Source organism: Gopherus flavomarginatus, chromosome 1 (assembly GCF_025201925.1).
Source record: "Gopherus flavomarginatus isolate rGopFla2 chromosome 1, rGopFla2.mat.asm, whole genome shotgun sequence".
In the NCBI taxonomy this organism is placed as follows: domain Eukaryota; kingdom Metazoa; phylum Chordata; order Testudines; family Testudinidae; genus Gopherus; species Gopherus flavomarginatus.
In genome coordinates, this window is record NC_066617.1 from 335,558,424 (window position 1) to 335,570,215 (window position 11,792).

The following is an 11,792-nucleotide window of genomic DNA, read 5'->3' on the forward strand; positions in this document are numbered from 1 at the left end:
CTGAGGCTGCAGGCATAAAGAGACTTGCCATGAGTGGGTGATCTAAGATTGACTCTATGTCAATAAGACCACAGGATTACTGTAAAAGATGTGCCTATAAGTGATGTTAAGGAAAAACAGACTGCAGTAGACCGCAAGATACCTGGCTGAAACATCACACAAAGTTCTGTTCTGACCACAGGTTACCCAGGAAACAGGTTGATGTAAACGTTAATAGGATGCTAATAAGGAAAAGGGGAACTAAGAGAACAACCTATGGAAAGTGAGGCACCCCAAAATTTGTGGGATATGGAAGTACAGATAAGGAAAAAAAGGTTGGAAACCTCAAGCATATGAATAAGGTGTTACGTGTGGTCAGAACAAAAATATAAATGAGGTTCCTTGGTTAGGTAAAAGTGGGACGACACCGATGAAAGACTCCCTCTATCAAATGACCACCATTTGAGAGATCCATCAGACTCTACAATATCTGGGGCTATTGCCTGGGATCTCTCAGGTTGTGTAGACATTATATGAGTGCAAGATATGACTATTAGTTATAATACAAGCAAGACTGTTACATGTCACTGTGTTTGTGGTCACTGTATTCGTTTTTCGTGTGCTCCTAAGAGTCTCCCAATCTAAAATAACCATAAAGGATAATTTTCACCATATTAATCTGAAAAACTGTGGCCGTACAGGAGCCAAACTCAGAGTGAGGTGTAACAGAACTATCAATCAATTCAACAACTCTGCTTTACTTGTATAATTTATAACCTAACTGTAAGAAGCATTTCTCTTGTATACCTGCCTTTTTTATAACATGAGGCTCCAATCCATTTTCTTTCATAGACTGGCAAATAGCAAACAAAGCCTGCTTTTCACACACAGGACTGCAACATAAAACCATGGTTATCAGCATCAGCAGAACTGCTCTTCTATTACACTGCTCATCCAACAGGTCTTCAGGGCTCATGCTACCACGTGCCTTCATCAATTAAGAATGAAATAATTGTTAAGAATGTTAAATGGGAGCCTCTGAACTCTTACATGAGCTAAAACTTTTTAAACTAAAAACACCCTTTATAACAATGGAGGCAGTATGTTGAGCTTCTGAGATACATAAGGGGAAGGGAATGGAAGGCTTAGCAATTCAACTGCCACCTCTCCACGCCTATGGAACAGTGCTGCTGAGCTCTCAAGTCAGTCTTATGCAATCACCTTACTTGGAAGGCCGGTGACTGTAATTTGAGTTTGGGAATACATGCTAAAACGAAGAAAAAAAAGAAAAGATCTTTAAAAATTGGAAGGAAAGTCAAGAAGCCATCGTGTGGTGGGAAAGAAAAAGAAAAAATGAAGGATGCGAGGGAGAAAACTGCATGGATATCCCTCAACGGAATTCCAATTATTCTACAGCATGAATGCAGCTTATCCTTTTCTCTAATTCTCCCCATCTTGTAATTTTTAGAAGCAAATTTTGGGTTTGTGAAAGTTATTGCACTCAACACTGGAAATATTTCTCTTATGAAAATTTAAGCCCTTTGTTTTTACACTACATAAATACAGCATTCCTGGGCACCATCTCTGGAAAGAAAGAGAGAAAAATGTTCTCTCTTTTATCATCTATGTACCTCTCAAAGCAGCTGCATAAAATGGAGGTTACTAAGCTGTAACTGGAGCTTCTTTAAGATGTGTGGTCCCTATTTGTATTTCGCAGATGGTCACACATGTGCACCATGCACCCAGTAGTGTAGCTAGGGGGGAGGCAGGGCAGCGGCTGCTCCCCCACTGAGCATAAGTGGCGCCTTGTCAATTTCCTGGCGCTTCTGTACTCACCCGGAGGAGAGAGAAAAAAAGGTGTCACCCACTGCGACGCTTTTATTTTACTCACCTGGTGGTGCTCTGCGTCTTTGGCAGCACTTCGGCAGCAGGACCGTCATTCACTCCATGGGTCTTCGGCGGCATTACGGTGGCAGGTCCTTCAGTGCCGCCAAAGACACCCAGAGTGAGTGAAGGTCCTGTCACTGAAGACCCGGAGCGCTGCCGGGTGAGTAAAAGCGCTGCAGCGGGTGGCACTTTTTTTTTTTTTTTTTTAAATTACTCCCCCTGTTCCTTCCACTTGGCTATGCTACTGCATGCACCTGAGTTTGGATATCTCTAGCAAGTAGTGTCTGTTGGTCTACACACGTGCAGTTGTTTTCTTCATGCTAAGAACTGAGGGCATAAGGGGTAGTGTGGATTGATGTCTCTCTAGTTCCTCTTCTTACAGCAAATCACATAAGATCTGAAGCACAGGGGAAGGAGGGCAGCTAGTGGAATACAGATAGGGACTACATACCTTGGAAGAATCTCCAGTTACAAGTAACCAATCTCCATTTCTTTTTCAAGTGTTGGTCCCTATGTGTATTCCACATGTGGGTGATTAACAAGCAGTATTTAAATGGGGGAATGGGGGACAGGGAGGAGTGTCAAAGATGTAGTTGGTATAGATGCTTCTAATACTGCAGTCCTAACAGCTGCATATGCAGAGGAGGCTTGAACTAATGTGAAATGCTTTGTGAATGTATGGATGGAGCTCCAGGTAGCTGGGTTGTAAATGCCCAAGAAGTGGAGGGCTGTTCTACAACAAGAGTAGGGACTCATCCATCTTCTTGCTAAATAAGCTAGACTCTTCAAAAGGCAAATCCTCTTTGGTATTTTGAACCTCCATTAGAAACCTCAAGGAGTGCAGCCAAGACTCATGCCTCATGGCTATGCCTGTGGCTATCCCTCTAGACGCAGTATCAACTGCATCCACTGCAGCCTGAAGGGACATTCTGGCCACTAATTAGTTTTCCTCAATGAAGGCCTGGAATTGGGCTCTGTTTTCTTGAGAGAGTTTGTTCTTAAAGTCCAAAACCCACAAATAATGATTGAAATAATATTTTGCTAACAAATCTTGATAGTTAGCAATATGGAACTGAAAACTAGTAAAGTCTTCTTCCCCAGATCAAGTCATTTTGAATTTTTATCTGTCAGTGCAGCCTTGAGATGTTGTAATCTAGACAACTCAGTGGCTTCTTGCACCACCAGGGAGTTGGGTGCTGGATGTATACAGAGGAACAGGAACTCAACTCCTTTAGCTGATACAAAATAGCATCTCTCAGTCCTTTCATGGTGGGGGTGCAAGAGACTGGAGCGTGTCATATCACTTCTGCTAGTTCCATGATGGCCTCTGTACTGGGAAGGTCACCCTACTGTGACCAGGAGGTTGTAAAATGTCATGGAGACAATGCTGGGTATCCTGGACTATGTCTATTGGAATATGGAGGTTATAAGCCACTCTCTGCAGAAGCTCCTGATATTGCCTGTGGTCACCAGGTGGAGATGGAAAAGATGGGGCAATTGCATATTCTGGTAAGGAAGATGAAACACCCATCAGTACCTGTGGATCTGGCTCAATCTCCTCTATCTCATGCTCCAATGGAGACTGTAGGTGTTGCATGGGAGTCATATCATGGGTCGCACAGGTGGAGCCAGGATGTCTACTGTAGGGATCCCATGAGTCCTAATTGGGCCAGTAGGAAGGGTCGACCAGTTGTCATCAGTCCCTTGGGTAGTCGTATTGTGGTGGATGGACACAGGATCTTCTTAAGTATCTGTCCAGACTCACCTCCCTACGTGGGGGTGAAGGATCTCCTGAAACCTCAAACTCCTCTGAAGAGAAGGCCAGTTCCCATTCCACCAGCTCCACTGTCAGTATTGATGGATGAAGGCTCCATCTTAAGCGGTGACAAGGGGAATGTCCTTGTCTCCTTGGAGTAGTTTCCTCTTCTGGAGTGACAATGTCTTTCAGAAAGGTCAGACCCAAAAGAAGAGGAGACTGAGGATAAGGAAGGAAGAAGATATCCACAGGTGAGGTGTAAGTTTCAGACTGTCCTGGAGTCTGGGGTATTACAGTAGTCAGGATCAATGGATCTGGCACATCTATAGTCATCACAGATAGCAGGTTTTACAGGGATGAGATGGTACTGTACCACTGACGAGTCTACATGTGAACTCTTAGACGGTGGTGGTGGGTGCTGATCCTCAGGCTTAGGATCTGGAACAGGCACTGGTACCGGAGGATCCTTTTTCCTTCATGCCTTGCCCTCATGGCCAGAGGGTTAAGTAAGCCTAATTCCTTAGGACCAACACATGAGGACTCACCTGACTGGGACACAGTTGGGGAGGAATCCCTTCTCCTAGAAGGAGATCTGTCCTTATGCTTAGGAATGCTCCTTACTCTCAAGAGAAGCCCTGGATGACAGCTCCTTGGGTTTAGTAGCTCTGGCTTCCACTCCTGAGTTAATGCTCAGAGGGGCACTAGTAATTGGTTGAAGCTGATAGAAAAACGAGTTCCCCTGGCCTGGATTAGACAGGGGTCTCCTAGCTGTCTCCATCAGATGTTTTCTCAGCTGGAGCCCGTGAGCTCTGCAGGTGGGGGAAATGAGCAGCAAATGCTGCACTTGGCTGAGGTATGTGCCTTTTCCAGATAGTAGGGACAGCATTGGTGAAGGAGTGGGGGCAGGAGACACAGTTCTTTAACTCAAGGACTCTGGGCACAGTCTTTGTGCATGGGGAGAGACAACCCGAAGCAAGGAGAAAACTAAGCTATATTAACTATGCTAAGACTAAAATATTACAATAAAATACTAAACCTATTCACAATATATTTACAGGCTCATTAAGAGAAAGAAGCAAAGAGAAATCTGTGGACAGAGGATTCAAACTCAGGCCATGTGGTGATAAGAAAGGACTGGAGAGGTATTAGTTCACACAGCCCTTTAAGCCTTCAGTTCAGAACATGGTAGCAACTGCTCATGAGGAGAACAATGGACACTACTTGCTAGAAATCTCCAAACTAAGATGCATGGTATGCAGCCTTACCCACATGTGGAATACACACAAGGACCAGCATTTGAAGAACAATCATGTATTCTCACTCCTGCATCCATTGTCAAAGCTTTTTATTATTTTTATATATGCCTAAAAGAGTGCCTAAAGCTGCGATGCAGGCCTCCCTAGACCACATATACCATAAACTTAAACCCTGACTTCAAGAAACTACCTCAGGAGATGACAGAGTATTTCATCCTCACTGTTTATTCACAACAGTGACTTCTGAAACAGCCCACATGGGTGCCAATGTATGCCAATTGTGGTGGTGCATTTTGAGGGAAGCACCTGTCTACTAGTGACTATACTAAGACCACTATCTCATTTCTCGGAAACTATTCACTGGTAATATCTTTAGAAAAGCTTGTAGAGGCCGACAGTGGTTGACAGTGCTGCCTTATGGAAAAGCTGCTTTTAACCCAGACGATGTTTCACATAATAGTGGCTGTGCACCAAGGAAACAGAGACAGAAAATTGTCTACATGCTTATATAATGTTTCTTATTAATAATAAGATATTAAATCAGTCAGTGATAGATAAAAGGAAGATCTAAAGTGCACCAAATTTAGAAATTAAATGCTATGGACAGCTATAGGCACATAAATATTTAGACTGTAAGCTCTTCGAGGTGAGACTGTCTACTATGAAGTGTCTGTACAGTGCCTAGCACAATGAAACTCCATTTCTGGTTGATCCTTAGACTACTGTAATCATAATTATTATGATTAATAAATTATTCAGAGGCAGGGCCAGCTCCAGCTTTTTTGCTGCCCCAAGCAGCGAAGCAGGGGGGGAAAAAAAAAAAGAAAAAAAAAAAGAGAAAGCCGGTCCGCGGCACTTTGGCAGCAGCTCAATTGTGTTGCTCCATTCTTCAGCGGCAGTTTGGCAGTGGGTCCTCCCTCTCTTCCTCTTCGGCGGCAACTCAGAGACGAAGAGAGGGACTGAGGGATCCGCTGCTGAATTGCCGCAGAACACCCGGACGTGCCACCCCTTTCCATTGGCTTTCCCATGCACCTGCTTCCTTTGCTGGTGCCTGGAGCCAGCCCTGTTCAGAGGCAGGGCTGACTCCAGGTTTTCTGCCGCTCCAAGTGGCAAACCCCCCACCCCTCCCCACCCCCCACCAAAATGGCGGCGGCGTGATCACACCACTCCACTCTTCAGAGGCACGTCCTTCGCTCCGAGAGGGACTGAGGGACTCGCTGCCGAATTGCCTCCGAAGGCCCGGATGTGAAGCCCCTTGGTATTGGCCGCCCCAAGCACCTGCTTCTTTAGCTGGTGCTGGCCCTTTCAGAGGGCAAGCAGTCTGGAAAATGGCATTAAAAGGGTTTAACCATTTGTAGCACGGAGAGGAGAATGACAAGGGAGGTGCCTAGGAAAATATTTTGTCCTTGTTTCACTAGTCCTGAAAAATGACAGTCTTCTAGCAATGACAAAGTTCTAAGAAAATGAAGCATATGGTCCTGAACATTTACACATGGCTAACAATTAGATCTTATTACCAGTTCTCTCATTCCTTCTTGAACTCTGAGGTATACATTCTCAAAGGCCTTTTGCTGGAACTTCAAAGGAAGAGCTTTTGGTAATCCAGAAGAATCTCTCTGTTTCATATCTTGGAACAAACTTAAAATAAAACACGGACAACAGTTATTTAACCTAACAATTAATCTTCAGAATTGGTGTATATTTTACATGGTAAATATTAGGATTTCTTTGTTTTGAGGGGCAGAAGGTGGTGTCTGGAGTCCCCATTTTTCAAAGGCCTTGTATTGACTCAACTCTCCCTCCATCCAAAAATATTCAGATAGAAATATGAGCATTCGCTGGGTGGCAGGGAGAGGAATCATTTGAAAGTTTCCAGCCCTGGTTAACCAGGGAGCAATGGACCCAAACTCTGATCCTCTGTCACTGTTGTCTTTATCTCATGGAGCACTGCAAAGATAAATACATTAATATTTGTGAAGAGTTCCTCAGAAGCTCCCTTATTTAGGCAAAGGACAAAATCACTGCTTGTCAAGCACAAGGCATCACATTATTTACAGCACTTAGTCTATTTTTTCCATGAAGATAAATATATCTACAAGAAGGGTCTACACACAATGGGTTTTTACACAAATCTTTACTATAACATATAGTATTGCAAATTTACACAAGTTTTGAAGGCCTCAGTCAATATAAATGGAAGGTGCCACATTGCCTTAAGACAGCCAAGTGTTTTTATAGCTTTAAGAGCTTTGGGTAGCTACATAGCATGCAAAAGAGAAAAACTGTCTATTATTCTTAAATACACTGACTTAATTATCTAAACAAACTACAAAAAGATCTAGGCTATCACCTGGTTATTGACTTTGCAGCGAGCATGCACACTTGATGGTGGCTATCTGCGAGGAAATGTGGGAAAGCATCACTCACAGGCAGATGTTTATCTCTTACATTAAGCACAGCCCAATTTGAATGAGGATCAGCCTGAAGAAAATGAATACCTCTTGTTAAATATGTATGGAATTTATACAGAAATGAACACTGGATTTACCTGTTATACTGATGAATGCAGTAGCTCTTTCTACACTACTTTCAAGCAAACATTGAGTATTACACTTACTACACCAGTAATACTCAGACCAAGGCTCAAGAGCCAAAAGTGGCTCTTTAATATGTTACCTGTGGCTCCTTGCAGCACATGACATTAATCTATCTGGATGCTTTTACTATGTTATTAACCAATTAAGTTATTTATTTGCACTGTTATTAATTTACTTGCTGTGAGAATTATCTATATCTATATATAAAATATAAACAAAATATTTCACCGTTATACTGTTTAAATATGAATAGTACTTATAATAAATAAAACAATGAATTCATACTACTGTGGCTCTTTTGGGAAATGTTGATCGCTAATTTGGCTGCTGAACCACTAAGATCCAAGTATCACTGTACTAAACTAACAACAGATAGGAAAATATGGCTCACCTCAAGTAGAGCTTTCATGCAGTTCAGTAGGGCCACTCTTACTGGAGCCGTACATCTCCCTTCCTTTGTCAAGTGCCTGAAACAGAAGCCATTTAAATACCTATTACAAGTTTAATGTCAGGAAAAAAAAGTCTTAAGACATTACTCTCTGCTCTTTGTAATTCATTCTTAGATGCTTTTAAGTAATCCTTCTGACCTGTTTAGCAAGCACCTTTTCCCACAGTTTTAAAGGACTATTTATTTTTTTGTTTGTTTATCAATATCATAAATACTGCTTGGAAGAGCATTTGTTAATTACTACCATAAAGCCAGCAGGGAGAACTGTCTCTTTTTTCTCTCAGTGAATTCTGTTTAATTACCTTGGCAACGGACTACAGAATTTAAAAAATAACTCAGGATTCAGAAATCATTGCCCATCATATTGATGTTTGGGTCTAAGTTTACCTTTCAACGTGCCTTTAAACTATCACTTAGTGGCTATGAGGATCTGTGATCTAATTTTAATATAGAACTGGTATCCAAAAAGATTCATGTGGGAGAAGTGTACAGACTAGATAAACTCAGGGCACTACTGACAGCTGGCCCCACAGCAGCATCACAACCTCTGAATAGGTCATCAGCCATCAAGCCAAGAAACAGATTACTGCATAAAATAAATAAAATGTACCAAAATGCTCCCACAACAGTTAAAAATTGTCCTTGGACTTCCCCTGTTTCTTCAATATTTGGGTTGGCTTGGCCCAACCCCACTGCTGCAGGAAGTAGATTATTTAGAATTGCTTTACAAACTTCTTGATCTCGACGATACAAGGAACACACATCACTGGGAAAGAAAAAAGAGATAGCTTTAGAAGCCAAACAGTAGAAAAACCAGATAGTTGCTAAATAAAATATTTTTATTAATATATAACTGATGTTATTTCTTACGAAAGAGGCTTGAGAAGCAGGAGAAGATCATCTTCTGGCAACAAATTTTCTTCAGTTGGGAGTTCCTTCAACAGGACTAAATACTAAGGCATAATTAAAAATAGAACACATTAGTAATATTTTTATATACACATACTAAAATAAAATAATAAGGATAAGCATTTTCAATGGCTGTTAAATGCTTTATGTCAAATATTTATGTCAGTTTTTACATGGTTAGATAATTTGACATTTGTTTTATGCAAATAAATTATTTGATGCACAATAATATGGATAATTAAATCTCATATTTTGGCATATAAACGTATCAGTTCTAGTAGTTGGAAAGGAGTTCCTACACTCTGTCCCAGAGAATAAGACTGCACAACCTCCAAGCCACCAGCTAATGGTGAATACTGAAGGCAGATACCATATTGCCAAGCAATCTACTGTCTGGTTTCTGACAAATCCTATAAGCTATGTAAAAAAATTTAAATCTTCAGAAGCAGACACTATGAGTTCTTCTGAGCGGACTGAGTCCAAGAGAATGGCCAGAGAATGTGTGTATGACTTTAAGAGATAGTGTTTATGTACAGAGAACTGCTGAAACAAGAAGCTCCTCAATAATCACACTCACCACTTGTAGATGCAGTGATTTAGCAGCATCAAATATACTTTTCTCAATTAGCATTAACAGCTTCCGCCGTATGTCAGGTGCTCTGAAGCAGACTGTATGGATTTGTGCAGTAGTTACACATAGACACAAGAGCCTTAGAATTTCAAGGAGGAGTAAATCCTGCTTTGTCAAATGTTCTTCAGCTAATGGGCTCATAGCACCTAAAAAAAAGGTTCTTGTCAAGCACAAAAAAATGCTTCTTCTAGGAAAATAAAAGTTATATTAAAAACATGATAGAGCTATGTGCATTTATCAAGTTAAATTATGTTCTCAAAAAAATGTAAGACTGGCAGCCTTGAAGTTTCTTAGCTACAGAATAGGTACAATATGGACAGCACCAGTTGAAGCTTTCTCTATCTGGAGTGAGGCCTCTGTTCTAGAGTGACTGCCTCTAGAAACAGAAGAGTATTTTGCACTCTCTATATCCAGACATACCCTAGGCCTCTGTGCGAAAACTGGCAATCAGGGTATCAATAGAACCATTTGTTCTGTGTTTTTTTGTGGACACTTGCCCACTCAGAATTTGGTTGAGACCACAAACAAATGTCCACAATTTTTACAAAGCCCACCCAACAAACCTAAGGTGATGACAACTCACTCTATACTACTGACTGAGTCTAAATTTGTGACCTAGAGAGAATGGCTCCATATACATGTCTATTTTCTCTGATGTCCAGAGCTGCTGCCACTGCTACCAACCCGAGTGTTTACTATTATTTATCGAAGGGTCTGGACGAACTACTTCCAGAGGTGCTCATTCAACACAGTGGACTAAGCAGACAAAGAACAGTTTGAAGTATTAGCATAACAAAATGTTTTCTCCCCTCCAAAATAAAATATAAATCATAGTCCTGACTAAGGCATAAGGTGATCATCTTACGCAAGAATTCAGAACAGATTTCAAAACAAAACATGATACCACTGCTGGTGCCAAACCAACCTGGTAGGAAAAAAAATCTGTGTCATGGGTAAGGAAAGTGCCAACTATTTTGCAAGTCTGGATACGTGAGAAAGCTGACCTTGCCAAAGACGTGATGGACCTACTCTGCAAGAAAAGAGAGAACTAAAATAGAACCAACTACAATGCACAAGCAGCAAAGAATCCTGTGGCACCTTATAGACTAACAGACGTTTTGGAGCATGAGCTTTCGTGGGTGAATACCCACTTCTTCAGATGCATGTAGTGGAAATTTCCAGGGGCAGGTATATATATGCTAGCAAGCAAGCTAGAGATAACGAGGTCAGTTCAATCAGGGAGGATGAGGCCCTGTTCTAGCAGTTGAGGTGTGAAAACCAGAGAGGAGAAACTGGTTCTGTAGTTGGCAAGCCCAATCACAGTCTTTGTTCAATCCTGAGCTGATGGTGTCAAATTTGCAGATGAACTGAAGCTCAGCAGTTTCTCTTGGAAGTCGGTCCTGAATTTTTTTGCTGCAGGAGGCCACCTAAGGTCTGCTATAGTGTGGCCAGGGAGGTTGAAGTGTGTTCTCTACAGGTTTTTGTATATTGCCATTCTAATGTCTGATTTGTGTCCATTTATCCTTTTCCGTAGAGACTGTCCAGTTTGGCCAGATGTACATAGCAGAGGGGCATTGCTGGCATATGATGGCGTATATTACATGGTGGATGTGCAGGTGATGAACCAGTGATGGTGTGGCTGATTTGGTTAGGTCCTGTGATGGTGTCGCTGGTGTAGATATGTGAGCAGAGTTGGCATCGAGATTTGCTGCATGGATTGGTTCCTGAGCTAGAGTTATTATGGTGCGGTGTGCAGTTACTGGTGAGAATATGTTTCAGGTTGGCAGGTTGTCTGTGGGCAAGGACTGGCCTGCCACCCAAGCCGTGAAAGGGTGGGATCAATGTCAGGATGTAGATCCTTGATGATGCGTTGGAGGGGTTTTAGCTGGGGACTGTATGTGATGGACAGTGGAGTCCTGTTGTTTCTTTCTTGGGTTTGTCTTGCAGAGGAGGTTCTGGGTACACGTTGGCTCTGTTGATCTGTTCCTTATTCCTCGTGCGGGTATTGTTTATTTTTTGAGAATGCTTGGTGGGAGATTTGTAGGTGTTGTCTCTGTCTGAGGGGTTAGAGCAGAGGCGGGTTTACTCAGTGCTTGGCTGTAGACAATGGATCATGTGATGTGTCGGATGGAAGCTGGAGGCATGAAGGTAGGCATAGCGGTCGGTAGGTTTTCGATATAGGGTGTGTTAATGTGACCATCACTTATTTGCACTGTGGTGTCAGAAAGTGGACCTCCGTGTAGATGGTCCAGGCTGAGGTTGATGGGGGGTGGAAGACGTTGAAATCGTGGTGGAGATTTTGTCCAGAGTCTCCTTCCATGGTCCAGAT

At 42.2% G+C, this 11,792-nt stretch overlaps 1 protein-coding gene across 1 annotated transcript in view; it reads right to left on the reverse strand.

Moving 5' to 3' along the window:
• The window catches only part of ATM (ATM serine/threonine kinase), a 110,768-nt gene that overhangs the window by 62,230 nt on the left and 36,746 nt on the right, over nt 1-11,792 (reverse strand). The window contains exons 17-24 of the mRNA XM_050937999.1: nt 10,454-10,493; nt 9,410-9,609; nt 8,794-8,876; nt 8,534-8,689; nt 7,867-7,942; nt 7,229-7,359; nt 6,396-6,516; nt 791-967 (exon numbers count right to left, since the gene is read on the reverse strand). Coding sequence (XP_050793956.1) covers nt 791-967; nt 6,396-6,516; nt 7,229-7,359; nt 7,867-7,942; nt 8,534-8,689; nt 8,794-8,876; nt 9,410-9,609; nt 10,454-10,493 — 984 coding nt within the window. The remainder of the gene's footprint in view (nt 1-790; nt 968-6,395; nt 6,517-7,228; nt 7,360-7,866; nt 7,943-8,533; nt 8,690-8,793; nt 8,877-9,409; nt 9,610-10,453; nt 10,494-11,792) is intronic.